The sequence below is a fragment of the Alternaria conjuncta genome (assembly GCF_024043145.1).
Source record: "Alternaria conjuncta strain BMP 0040 chromosome Unknown scaffold_12, whole genome shotgun sequence".
NCBI classification, from domain to species: Eukaryota; Fungi; Ascomycota; class Dothideomycetes; order Pleosporales; family Pleosporaceae; genus Alternaria; species Alternaria conjuncta.
The window spans coordinates 765,911-779,175 of record NW_026250101.1 but is presented as its reverse complement, the minus strand read 5'-3'; the positions used below and the strand labels follow the sequence as shown (position 1 = coordinate 779,175).

At 53.4% G+C, this 13,265-nt stretch overlaps 5 protein-coding genes across 5 annotated transcripts; 2 read left to right on the top strand and 3 right to left on the bottom strand.

Annotated features, from left to right (window-relative positions):
• Window positions 1–430: 430 nt before the first annotated feature.
• On the bottom strand, window positions 431–1,282 carry J4E85_008210 (uncharacterized protein; the record flags this gene model as incomplete). The annotated part of the gene is made up of 1 exon (XM_051472437.1): window positions 431–1,282. The coding sequence occupies one exon, from the start codon at window positions 1,280–1,282 to the stop codon at window positions 431–433; it is 852 nt and encodes a 283-aa protein (XP_051323902.1).
• Window positions 1,283–2,005: 723 nt separating this feature from the next.
• Window positions 2,006–2,974, top strand: J4E85_008209 (uncharacterized protein; the record flags this gene model as incomplete). The annotated part of the gene is made up of 1 exon (XM_051472436.1): window positions 2,006–2,974. The coding sequence occupies one exon, from the start codon at window positions 2,006–2,008 to the stop codon at window positions 2,972–2,974; it is 969 nt and encodes a 322-aa protein (XP_051323901.1).
• Window positions 2,975–3,343: 369 nt separating this feature from the next.
• J4E85_008208 (uncharacterized protein) lies at window positions 3,344–4,666 on the bottom strand (the record flags this gene model as incomplete). Its single annotated transcript, XM_051472435.1, has 1 exon — window positions 3,344–4,666. One exon carries the CDS (start codon window positions 4,664–4,666, stop codon window positions 3,344–3,346), a length of 1,323 nt encoding a protein of 440 aa, XP_051323900.1.
• A 243-nt stretch (window positions 4,667–4,909) lies between these two features.
• J4E85_008207 (uncharacterized protein) lies at window positions 4,910–5,754 on the bottom strand (the record flags this gene model as incomplete). Its single annotated transcript, XM_051472434.1, has 2 exons — window positions 4,910–5,678; window positions 5,729–5,754. The coding sequence occupies 2 exons, from the start codon at window positions 5,752–5,754 to the stop codon at window positions 4,910–4,912; spliced, it is 795 nt and encodes a 264-aa protein (XP_051323899.1).
• Window positions 5,755–10,320: 4,566 nt separating this feature from the next.
• On the top strand, window positions 10,321–12,035 carry J4E85_008206 (uncharacterized protein; the record flags this gene model as incomplete). The annotated part of the gene is made up of 2 exons (XM_051472433.1): window positions 10,321–10,477; window positions 10,741–12,035. 2 exons carry the CDS (start codon window positions 10,321–10,323, stop codon window positions 12,033–12,035), a joined length of 1,452 nt encoding a protein of 483 aa, XP_051323898.1.
• Between the last annotated feature and the right edge of the window lie 1,230 nt (window positions 12,036–13,265).

Here is a 13,265-nt window from a genome sequence, read left to right as displayed (position 1 = left end):
GAGTAGAGGTTGGTGATGGGTTCCGAGTAAGATGGCCAGATAGCATGCGCAGGAGATATTCAGAGTAGTACGGTGATAAAGCAAGAAAGAGGCGCGTACCCGTTTGGCGCTATGCAGTTGCAGGTGATGCTTGCGGGCAGTGACCTGCACCCGATGACGCGCCAGGGCCGGGGCTGTGGCTGTGCAGCGTGCCACCCGCGGGCGGGGAACGCGTCGCCCCCCAGCCCTATCGCATCGAGTAATGTGCTCTGTTCGCGACACTGTGCGCACGATAGCTCTGAACGAAATCAAGCTTTGAAGCGATTATGAGCTGAATGTATTGATTAGGTATTTGTCTATACTGTCCAGGTCTACAAACCCCATGCTTGCCCACCCAGTGACGACCAAGATCCAACTCCGTTACGCCGTGCTGCATACAACAAGAACAAGCTCAACGCATGCGTGGTCCGCTCGGCAGGCCCATTCGTCCACCTTGCGGTCCGCGTTGTGGTGGAGGTGCGCCGCCGCCATAACCTCCACCTTGGGGCGCATACGGATCATCGTTCCCGCTCCATGGTGAGTTCGATGACATGCCAAATGAGCCCTGTGGTCTCCCGCCGCCGCTACCAGTACTTCCATAGCTGTGACTCCGATCATCAGGGTAGGGCGCCCGTCCACCTTGCGGAGACGATTGCGAGTTGGCAGATTCTGAAGAAAGTCCACGCGGTGCTGGGCTTTGTGACCGTCCCCATAACCTGGCCTTGAGCCTTTCCTGTGCTGTTGTGCCCGACCCTGTACCCGCGCTCGGTGGTGGTGAAGCTTCTGCTTGTGGGCGTCCTCCCAATGAGCTTTGGTAGCTCCCTGCTCGTTGGCTGGGCAGTGGTCTGCCTTGTATTTGAGGATCTGGCGTCAACGAGTTGCCCATGGGCCGGCCTTGCATGGGACGCGCTCCACCGCCCCGTGCTCCTGGCCCTCGGCGAAGTGACTGTGGTTCTTGCGGCGGTTGTTGTGGCGCGGGATTATCCCAGAGGTCGTTCAAGCCTCCTCCTCGGCCTGCTGTTTGTGCTTGTGCCTGTTGCCGCGAAGACACGAACTGGGCGGGCGCAGGTTGGGGCGCCTTTGGGTCGGGTGGAAGCCATTGCGGGAACGGCCGTCCTTTCTCCGTGTAGTATGCGCGAAGAACTCTGGAAAGATGCGAGTCGTCTTCTGTGTCGCCGTCTGCTTCGTCCGAGAGGATCTGTCGTCGCAGGTTGTTGTAGCGCGAAGTCGTGTTCGTAAGGAGGTTGTTTAGGTAGGACGACATGATTGTGTGCGATCGCCGTTCGAGGGTGTGGGCGGCCGATGCGCGTGGTGGACACTTTATGCCGTCGTGTCGGTGTTGGAGATTAGTGGTGGTGCGAGGCAGTCGGGTCGCGCCCGGGTCGCTGTTTCCAATTTACTGGGCGTTTGGGAGCAAGACCCTGGTTACCAACACCACGCTCCAACGTTTCTTCACCCCAAACCTTGGCTACTCTTCCACTATGTGTGATCCAACCAGTTCATGCCATATGCGCGACCTTTCTTGAGCCGATACAATCATCTGAAGCGGTTCTCGTTCATAGTACACACCGTTGCGCGCCCAGCTTCAACGATCGAAATTAGGCGCGTCGCCCGACCGCTTCATGTAAAGCAGCACGTCCAGGCATGTCCTGAATCTTGAAACACCGCGAGTTATGCTGCCATTTGTGGTGGGTCACTGATTGGAAAACATGTCTTGAAGCTCTTCGAGACTTGTGCGCTACTCTACTGGCCATACCCCGACGTTTCTATAGCCTGCTTACTCCAGTAATTTAGGACAAGACTGGCACGAATGGCGGGGCAGCATTCAAGAACGCCTATGGCAAATCTCCACTACATGCGCAAGCATGCATGTTGTCACAAACTAGCGCTTTGAGACGGCAGCCTGAAGGGCTGAAGGGCGTACTTCAACTTTGAGATTGTATGCGAACATAAAACACCACATTCTGACCGGTAACGGTTCCTAACCATGGAGTTGTCATCAAAGAAGATGTCTTGGGAAGAACGAAGAGAAAGAAAATACCGCGAGATTGCGGAGGCCATCGCCAACGTTCAAGATGAAGCCACCCAAATCGACATTATCATGAAGAAGCGAGGATGCTTTGGACCAAGCGAAGACAATCATTTCTATGCAATCATACAAGACTACTTAAACAACAACACCAATGCAAAAGACGCTACGAAGAAACTGCTCGACCCCATCAACAAAGCCATGCTCCAAAACAGAAAGCACCTCCCCTTCCTTAGTATCTGGTACTCCATAATCCACTCCGCCAAACGCCTCTCTTTCCGCGACACCAACGGTCTCAACAAGCTCGTCACCCTCATGAAGACGATAAAAGCGAGCTTTCCACCCCCAACTGCCAAAGATTCAGACATGTACACCTGCCTCCGCCGCTTCGGCATGGCCGCTCGCGAGAGTATAGACGACGGCCCCGGAGGCCAGTGTGGCTACATGACACAAGAAGTGCACGCATACGCCAACATGCTCTACTTCTACGCTCTCATCACGCGCGAGAACATCCGCAATTTCTGGATATATTGCATCTGGCAAATGCGCAGTGCACTCGAGACACCACACGAAGACGATGCGAATGGCACAGCAATACAGAAATACAATTCTTTCATCCCCTCTGCTGCGGTCTGGATCTTTGCTATGGGTAAACAAGTCTACGAAAGAGAACAAGACCTCACCCCAAAGAAGGCGACTGAGGGGGATCCAGGTAGTGGTGGACCGTTATGGGATGGTAGAGCGGAGTTCAGTAAGCAGAGGTGGGCGCTTTGGAAGAAGAGGTTTGGAGAACTTGCTGGAATGGAGGGGTTGACTGAGGAAGTTAGGGCGATTGCAAAGGAGGCTGCTCAGAAGATGGATTGGATCGATGGTGGGGTGATGGAGGATCGTAGGGGGCCGAGGCATTACGCCTGTCTGGATATATGACTTGTTTGCATACAGTGAAGATGAGATACACTATCAGGCAACCTACTACAATGAACACTTATGCACAACTCAACACTTTCTTTCGGCCCTTCGCTACATTAGTAGTATGACAGGCATATCAGCTAGCGGGCGGACGCTCCCGTAGGCTACGTTGTGGCAGGCATCGGAGTTGTGTCCGCGCAAGTGGGACATGCCTAGCGACCGTTTGCGGGACGTCCAAAGCCCGTCATCCTTTAAGCAACGCGAAGGGTGAGCAAAACTGAAGTACACCTGTCTTATCAAAGTAGATTTTTATCTATCGCCAGGGAAGTGCTTGCCAGCAATGGACCTTTGCATGCGCTTTTCGCCTTCCACTTCGCTAGAGCGTCCTTAGTACTCCGCCATCTCGTCCTCACCATGTGCTGAACCTGCATCTTCGGCCGGAATAGCCTCTGGTTCAGCTGCATAAACCACCTCTCTGACAGCGACATCTCGAAACGCTGCGTCTACCATGTCCAGACCGGTAGTGCGCATATCCATTTCCAGAGCTTGACCACCCGATAACAGCACCTCCATCTTAGGCTCAATATCCTGAGTTCCCTGCTCGCTCTCTTCTTCGTCGTCAAGGTAGACCCAATCGTGTCCGCGATCAAAGGCGTAGAACTCTAGACACGGACCGTACAGCAACATGCCGTGACCGTTCTGGATGTTGCCGCCTCGGCACAGGGCATCAGTGAGAACGCCGCTGCGGTGCATGGTGTTGCTCGTGGAGAGGCGAGGGACTTCGTCGAAGTTGTCGATCATAATGGCGAAGTAAGTATACGGATGCTGCTCTTGCGTGATCGCACCAGTCTCAGTATTCGTTGCTATCGTCTTGCGCATGACCACGAAAGCGGCGATGTCCTCAGGCGCGATATGATCCCACTGCAGGTTGAAGAGTTGCGTAATACCTTGGGCGTACTCTGCTACCTTGGCGTCTTGCTCTTCTCTCTCCGCCCTCTCGAGCTCCTTCTTGGTTGGTACTTTACGGCGGAAGGCCCTGCCTTTATTCTTGTGGAACTCTTTCCAGATATCTGACTTATCGTCGGCAGCTAAGATGAAGTACATCCCGTACTTTGCCACGGGTCCGGGGGAAGTGGGCACCACCGTGTAATTATGTGACGGGGGATAGTAGTGCGTGAGGAGAGCAAAAGCAAAGGCTTTGGCGTACTGCATGCGAGTTGCGTTTGTCGCAGTTGACAGTGGTCCATAGTGGGACAGATAGGCGACGTATAAGGCTTGAATACCGGGTATGTTGTTGATGGAAGTCTGGGTGAAGTCGGGGATCTCGAAATCAACCAGAGTCTTCCAGAAGTCTGGGGGGAAGTCTGGCTCTTCCTCTTGTATATCTGCAGTATACTGGTGCGATTCTTCAACTGCAACATGGAACTGGGCATCACTCGATTCCATAAGATGTGGTGTGCTCTCAGGTGTCATAGGTCTGTGGTACCCGTCGTAGTGAGCACCAGGCGGCATTACATCAGACATGAACGTGTCGTAGCCATTCGTGCCGTGGTTATGAAAGCCGTAATGCGGAGCTGAGGTCTCGTCTATGTGTTGTGGTGTAGATGGTCCGAACCTCTCCTGGAGATAAGGATATACCGGGGCGTATTGCGGGCCGACACCAGAAGCGCTGTCAAAGTTCATATGCTCTTGGTTGTAGTTCTGGTTCATGTTGGCAGTTGAGTGGGTCGTAGAGTGTAAGTTGATGGAAACAGGTAGACCAAAACGAAGCAGTTATAGTCGACAAATAGAGGTATTTGCTAGCGTAGAATCCGCATAGGTAAAGGTAGCCTCATGGCACAGGTGAAGGGTGCCTATGATCGAGCAAGTATTACTTGCAGCCGTAGAAGTCATGCGTCTGATGCCCGTCTCGTTCGTAACGCTGATGAGATAATAGAGGTGCAATGATGCGCTTCATATCGACCCATCAGGAACAGAATGACTCTCGGTCACAGTGTCTTCCGCCACACCATCCATAGCCTCTGCTGCCCCGTCTGTGGCGCCATCAGCTGCCTTCTTCGCTTGCTCCTTCGCCTTCTTCTTGAGCTTCTTCTCTCGATTTCTCCGAGTGTTCTTTTCACGCTTGGCTTCTTCCTTCTCCTGCGCAAGACGTGCTGCCTCAGTCTGCTTCTCTTTTACCGCCTGGAGCTTCTTCCGTATCGCTATGCGTGACTTCTTGCCCTTTCTTGTGCGCTTGTGTGCCTTGTCCTCGACCGTGACGAGCATAGGAGGGTGACCGACCAGGACCTCCTTGCTCATGCCGGCCGGCGATATGGTGCGCACCTTCCATGGCAGGGCGCAACCGGGCCAAAGCTGCCGCGACAGCTCCAGGACGCTCCTTCCCTCGATGGCGGCCGCTTTGAAGGCGTCTTCCTCCTCGCTTGTGGGCTCGTCGGCGAAATAATAGCTCCGTGGCTTCTTCAGAATCAGTCCTGGCTCTCCGCTATCGGCGCCTGGCGATGAAATTCTAATCTTCAGCGATTGTGGAGCAGCGTTTGCGGGCGCAGCGAAGAGCCGCAGCTCCGTCTCGTCTTGGTCGCTTTGCGCGATGTCGTGAACATCATCTTCGGTTGTGGTATAGGTAAACTCGGTGTTTATCTTGGATCGCAGCAGCTCTTCGAGATCGGGGTCTGGCGAGGATTGTCTAGATGATATGGGCGACTCCAGCTCAGCGCGGCGAACCCTTGGCAAAGTCAGTATGCAGATAACAGGCGCACTAGCGAGTCGACCCACCGCTTCGCATCCGGCACTTCAAACATGGCGCTGTCGTATGGACGTCGCAGAAGTTGCTGTCTGAAAGTTTGGTTGTCGCGCATCGACTGGAATGCGGGAGATCGGCATTTGGCTAGACAGGTGACTAGCGGAACTGCACGATCGCTTCGTCACCTGGCAATAACCACGGGCGCATCTCGATCGGATTCTTCGTTTCCCCCCATGCCAAAAGAAATGCAATTGCCTTGGAATGGCCCGCGGAGCAGGATATCCGCCGCCTAGCACCAATGCAGTTACTATGTCACTCAAAATGGACGACAGCGGCAGCCACTCGCCTGCAAGAGGAACAAGCACCCTCGCTGCCGCCAGTCGCGAACCCCCCACCGTTGTGCCTCTGCCTTGGGACTGATACTCTGCTATGTTGTGCTACTAGAAGGACATGCTGAATCCCCCACGAACATACTAGAACAATGGGCTACTCGTGGCCAGAAGCAGCCCGCGAGCGCGATCTCCACAGGTTTGGGTTATGCGATAGAAACGCTTCGGCTGCAACTAAGGATGCTTACAGGTACTACCGCCCATGGCTCGATGCACAGAGCCTGGTTGACGCTGCCGACGGTTCTGGTAAAGGCCTGACCTACTCTGGCTTCCAGCCCCAGACGTCGCGCGATCGATCACTGACTGCCTTTGCGCAGCTCGCCACGCTTCGACTTGACACCCGGCGGGCAATGGTATCGCTGATCGACGCGCACCACCAGTACATTCTTGCCGAGGCCACGCGAACTCTGTCGCTGTTCAAGCCTGTCGCCGAAGAGCCCGAAGACGAGGTCTGGCTGGGCAACGCCATCTTGACCAAGACCGATGCTGTCTGTTACCATACCTTCTCCTCGACCTACACGGCAAAAGAGGACGATGGGAGCACCTACACTGGCGAATGCATGGTCATTCCTGATTGCAGACTAGATGCAAGATTCGCCGATAGGGACTATGTCAAGGGTGAGCCTGGTGTGAGGTTCTACGCAGGCGTCCCCATCATTACCAAAGCAGGCCACCGCATTGGCGTCTATGCTGTATCTGATGAGAAGCCTCGCGATGGAATCAGTGCTGGCGAATTGCGCTTCATGCAAGATGTTTCCGCCGCCGTCATGGAGCACCTCGAGTTGGCCAAAGACAGCATGGACCGCAACAAGGGTGAGCGCATGGTACGTGGCTTGACTCAGTTCATCGAGCGCTCCTCTTTACAGGACAGTCGAGAAGACGGCAACCGGCCCACCACTATGGAGAAGCAGACCGAGAACGCCCGCTTACTAGCCCTTGACGAAGAAGAAGGCCACAACACGTCTGTGCCTGCCAGACAAGCTCACCGCAAGCGTGACGCCGAATCCGACGCAGCTCGTATCTTCCACAGCGCCGCTCGTATAATTCGCGAGAGTACTGAGGCCGATGGTGTCGTCTTCTTCGACACTTCGACCGCTGGGATAAGAACCCATCTCTACGACTACAACCGCACAGCCGGTAGCAGCGACGAGAGTGCGACACACAATACTGATACCGGCGACTCAACGGCTTCACGAAGGCACAAGAAACAGACAGTCGTCGCCGCGGATGGCGTATCCGATGCAAATGGGACTGACAGCAAGGCCTGTCCTGTGGTCGGACTATCTTTACGCGAAGGCAATGCCGCCCTAGTGCACACAGACTTCAGCTTCAATGAAGCTGCCATGGAGCGCTATATCCATCGATATCCGTACGGGAAGTTCTTCAACTACAATGAGGATGGCATGGGCATCAACTCTTCTGATGAGAAGTCTGAACGTTCCGAGACAGAACAGTCGGATCGTACAGTCGACGAACCCGCCGCTAACACCAAGAAGACGCGCAAAAAGCGAGAAAGATTCATCCCAACCGAGTTCCTCAAAGTTCTGCCAAAGGTTAGGAGCCTTATATTCCTGCCACTCTGGTGCCCGGCTACGGAACGATGGATTGCTGGTGGCTTTATCTGGACCACCCAAGCCGGAAGGTTGATGAGCCCGGATAACGAACTCCCATATCTCCAAGCATTCGGGAACTCAGTGACCAGCGAAGTAGCACGACTCAATGCCCAGAAAGCGGATCGTGCCAAAACCACATTCATTGCGTCTATATCACACGAGCTGCGTTCGCCCCTGCATGGTATTCTTGGATCTGTCGAGTTCTTACGCGAGACGGTGGCATCGGCGTACCAAGAGTCTTTGGTGTCTTCTATCGAAACTTGCGGCAAGACACTACTCGATACGATAGATCACGTGCTTGATTACGCAAAAATCAACAAATTACAGAAGGTCTCTGGTCAGAACAAGCGAAGCCTGGGGCGAAACAAGCGACAGCCTTCTGATAATTCGATTCTTGGTGTTACGTCCGACTTCGATCTAGCACAACTAGTCGAGGAAGTTTGCGACACTGTGTGTGCTGGTCACACGTTCAGGAAGACACATCACATCAAAGGAGCCGCAATCTACGATCAAGCTGAGAGCAAGGCGGCAACAACGTTCCTCCAGGACACGAATAGCAGCAACGAAGTGGCAGGCAGAGACACACATGGCTCTGTTGCTGTGTCTTTGATCGTAGCCCCATACGTCAGTTGGATCGTGAGATCGCAGCCCGGTGCTCTGCGACGCATTGTGATGAATTTACTTGGGAACGCGCTCAAATACACCGACTCTGGCTATATTGCTATCAACATGGTACAGCAAAAAAGCTCCGCCAACTTCATGGACCTATCTCTTAGTGTGGAAGACTCCGGTCGGGGAATGTCGCAGGAGTACCAGCGGACAAAGTTATTTTCGCCATTCAGTCAAGAAGACCCTTTCAGCTCCGGTACCGGATTGGGTCTTTCGATCGTCAAGCAGATCATAGAATCCCTGAAAGGCGAGATTGAAGTAAGGAGCACGCACAACGTTGGTACTGTCATCAAGATCAGCATACGTCTACCCATTGGCTCCAAGGCGAATGCTCACCAAGATCATGCTCTTGTCAGAGCACCCCAAGAGCTGAAGGGCACATCTGTCTCCATCGTTTGCGATATGACTAACACGCAAGGTGGCGAGCGGGGGCTAAAAACCAAGGAGTCCATGGAAAACGCTTGCAAGAACTTTGACATGAAGATCGTCGCCTCGAAGCACGCCAGCACTGACATCTCGGTCACCGACATCGACTTTCTGCTCATCGACTCGCCTTCTCTCTACCAATTGATGCAGAACTCGAATGCCAGTCGCAATAACACATCACCGCTAGGAGTAGTTTGCGTTTGTACAGATACTGCAGAGAAAGTAGCAGCAGAGACTCAGCTTGCGAGACAAATCGAAGCGCTTGGTTGGATCATTGAAATAGTTACACAGCCGTGAGTATTCCTTATGCAAGTCTGAGACCAATTTACTGACGGCACGCACAGCTGCGGACCCCGAAAGCTCGCCCGGACACTTCTATCATGCCAGAAACGCGCCTCACAACACAACAACGAGCGACACATCAGCCGATCGATGAGCTCCTCATTAGTCCAGCCCGACCTTCAGTCTCTTGCACCGCCTCGTGCCTCGGCTCAGCGAAGTCTCAGTGACATGTTCCCACAAGATGTATCAACGCGCAAGGCTGACGAGGCCGCCGGATACCCTTCTCCACCGCCACCGCGTCCCTTCCCAATAACCACCACCCCTCTGAGTCCCACCCACAGCGAAGGCGGTGAATACTTCAATCCACGTGTCCTCCTCGTAGACGACAATGCCATCAATCTGAAGCTCCTCGTCGTGTTCGCCAAACGGCAGAATCTACGCTACGTGGAAGCTACCAATGGTCTCGAAGCATTCGAAACGTACAAATCAGAAGCCTTGTCTTCTTCACCGCCAGCCCGCCCTTTCGACTTCATACTCATGGATCTGAGTATGCCCGTCATGGACGGTCTGACAAGTACACGTAATATCCGCCAATTCGAGAGCAAGAACGGCTTGCCGAAATCGCATATCGTCGCATTGACTGGACTCGCGAGTGCGCAGGATCAACAGGATGCGCAAGAGGCAGGTGTGGACATGTATCTTGTTAAGCCTGTCAAGTTTGCAGATATTAAGAGGATCTTTGGTGGGAAGTGAACGTAATTTTTGCATGTCCCTGATGGCGTTACTCGCGGTTTGGTAGTTTGTCTCACGATGTTGGCATTATTGGTTGGGCATTGCGAGGGTATTCTGGATGGACTTTTGCATAGTGGTATGGAAGTGCTAGGTTGACATATGTCCCTGGTTAGGGTTAAATTCACGATGTTATTAACGATGAGATTCCCGACGCAACCAAGCCACGCAACCCACGGACGCCGAACGGCGCATTCGTCCCGTCTCGTCAGAAACTTGATCCTGCAGGAACACAGTCCTTCGCCCCGAGGTGGATGCGCCCGTGTATATGACCAATCAAACAAGGGAACGAGCAGTTAGGTTGCAGCATGGATTCACGCCTGCGGCTAATCTACCACCGGCATCAGGCGCCCAACGCCCTGCTTTCAAATCCGTGTGTTAGCAGTCGCACACATGGGTACACGAGTTTTTGATTGATGTCTTTCTTGTATTGAGCTTTTTGTCTCAGTATCTAACATGACGAGCCCGAACAACGTAAAGAAACGCAAGACAACCTATTATCCCGTCTTGATCATCGGCGCGGGTGCAACAGGTATTGCGGCTGGAAGTCAACTGAGGCAAAAGCTCGGATTGAAAGAATTCAAGATTGTTGATCGCCAGTCTGGTATTGGAGGTGAGTCAAGAGAGCGATCTCATGATTGCCTTGATTGACGATCGGTGATAGGGACATGGTGGATCAACCGGTACCCAGGAGTAGTAAGTCTGATCATGCATGACAACCGGAACAACACTGACTGTAACGAAGCAATGCGACGTGTAAGCGATATTGTGCGTGCTGGTAATGACGATTATTGAACATCACAAGGCCTACCTCCCTGTACTCATTCTCCTTCGCACCAAATTACGTTTCGAAACGCTTGTATCCCACCGGCGAAGAATTCCGCGAGTATCTCAACGAGATCTCAGAAAAGTATCAACTGGACTCTCACATCCATCTGAACACCAACGTAAAGGAACTCCGCTGGATTGAGGCCGACGCACAATGGGAGGTAACACTCCAGCACCTGGTTCCTGGTACCGGCGATCTTAGCACCCGAGATCGAGAAGACAGAGCAACCGCTTCCGGTCGCGAATCCGTTTACCTGGATGAAGAAGTCGTGCGCGCCAAAGCAGTGATAAGTTGTGTGGGGATCCTTGTAGAGCCGAACCCATGGCCATCGTCCATTCTAGGGCGCAATACCTTCAAAGGCGACGTCTTTCACTCTGCACGCTGGCGCGACGACATTGATCTCAACGGAAAAGACGTGGTCGTACTCGGTACTGGTTGTAGCGCGGCACAGATAGTCCCGTCACTGCTCAAGGAACCGTATAAGGTTAAGTCACTCACTCAGATCGGCCGGTCAGCACCCTGGGTAATGCCACGACTTTCCGAGCCTTTCGGAAAACAAAACTACGCCAAATACGCACCCACAATCTACAAGTGGCTTCCATTCCTCGGATATGTAAACCGCTTCCTGATATATCTGTTGGTGGAAGTCATTTGGTCGACCGTGTTCCAGATGAAACACAAGAAATGGCGGGCTGCGATCGAGAAACAACAGTTGGCTATGATGAAGGAGATCGTGCCGGAAAAGTACCATGATATCATGACGCCGGACTATCCGTATGGATGTAAAAGACGCGTCTTCGATACCGAGTGGTTACCCAGCATGCAAAGTTCCAAGTTCACGCTTACCAATCGTCATATCCAAGCTGTGGATGGTAAAGAGCTTGTTCTGGGTGCTGACGGGAAGGCTGCATCCGCTGAGCAGCGCATCAATGCCGATGTCATCATCCTCGCCAACGGCTTCGAAGCAACTCGCTGGTTGCATCCGCTCTCAGTCTACGGTCGCGAAGGAGCAGCCTTGCAAGAAGTATGGAAGCACCGTGGAGGCCCGGCTGCATACATGGGAATGGCCGTCGATGGGTTCCCGAATTTCTTCATCGCGGTCGGACCGAACACGGCGAATGGCCATCACTCACTCATCCTCACGAGCGAAAATACGGTCTCGTATATTCTCAAGATGATCAAACCCATCCTGAGCGGCAAGGTAGACCGCGTCGAGGTGAAGAAACAGGCCGTCACGGCGTGGACCAAGGGTGTGAAGAAAGATCTGGAAAAGACCGTTTTTGTGGGTTGTCGGAGTTGGTATATGGATGAGGAGGGTTACAATTCGACCATGTATCCGTAAGTCTTCCTTCTCCAGGTCAATCTTTGCCAATGGATGCGTGGTACTGATATGATCTGTAGTCGCTCGCAAACGGATTTTACGTTGAAGTGTATGTTCCCGGCGTACGCGGATTGGGACGCTTTCACGTCTTCGGGGTCCAGAGTCTCGCTCCAAGGAGGCAGTTTTGCTGCGCTGGGCGCGTCTGCTGTGGCTGTCGCGGCGGGCCTATGGTATGGTGTTGCGAGGTACATGTGATATGTCGCATCCCAGAGCGTCTTCCGATATATGCAGTGTCGCACAAACGAGCTCTTTACCCCTCTTGAGCTTGCTCATCGGTGACTTAGTCAACTCTTGTTATCTCTGAGCAAATGCATTGTGAGTCGCCAGATCGTCAGCACTAGCGCTGTGATGTGCCCACGCCGCTACGGCGACTTTCGGAGTTCTTGCAGCAATAATGCATTTTGCTTGATTGTTTATCCCATAGCATTTACCGGTCGTCTGATTTCTATTATGGTGTTGCCGAGGGTGGGTCGCGCCTTCCCACAAACGCGGCATCACGCGACTTCGCGCAACAGAAATCCGCGAAGGATCTCAACACGCGCCTCGACACTCAGAGCCGCTTATCATCCTTCCTCAAGCCTCTGTTTGACTGCATCTCTGCATGCCCATCAAATTGCGCGACACCGACCTGCCTGGTCAGCACTAATGCCGTCGCGATTACCCCAACCTCCTCCTCATCGCCGTTCTTGTGGGAGCAAGTTTGTGCCATCTCACCCATCTAGCAGCATCTCGGCACACCCAAATTATGCTGTCCAACTACATCATCCAACTCATTGTTGACACTTGTCCATGTATTCCGATAGCTGACCGGGGAGGTGCCAGCGGTGCGAGGCGGAAGAGCCCGGAGGGTGAATGCGCAGCCATACATGGGTTGTGGCGTTCATCTCGAAGATGGAGGGATAGGCGTGGATTTCGGTCTCGCCTTCTGTACGACATGTGCGGGTTTTCGCGTGTGATTCGGACACCACGTCGCATGTCGCGACCTCGAGGCGGTGGGGGGTGCTGTTGACAATTCCACTGCCTCAATAGCGCGAACGAGCGCACATCACGGATAAGCGGTATGCGGGTCGCGCCATCTCGTTCGACGGCTTCAAGCTGTTCGTCGAATTCAGAAATTCCATCGCCCGACGCAGAGGGCTTGAGTCGTAAGCGTAGTTGCGTTCGCGAAGTTGGTGGGTCATGAGTAATTGC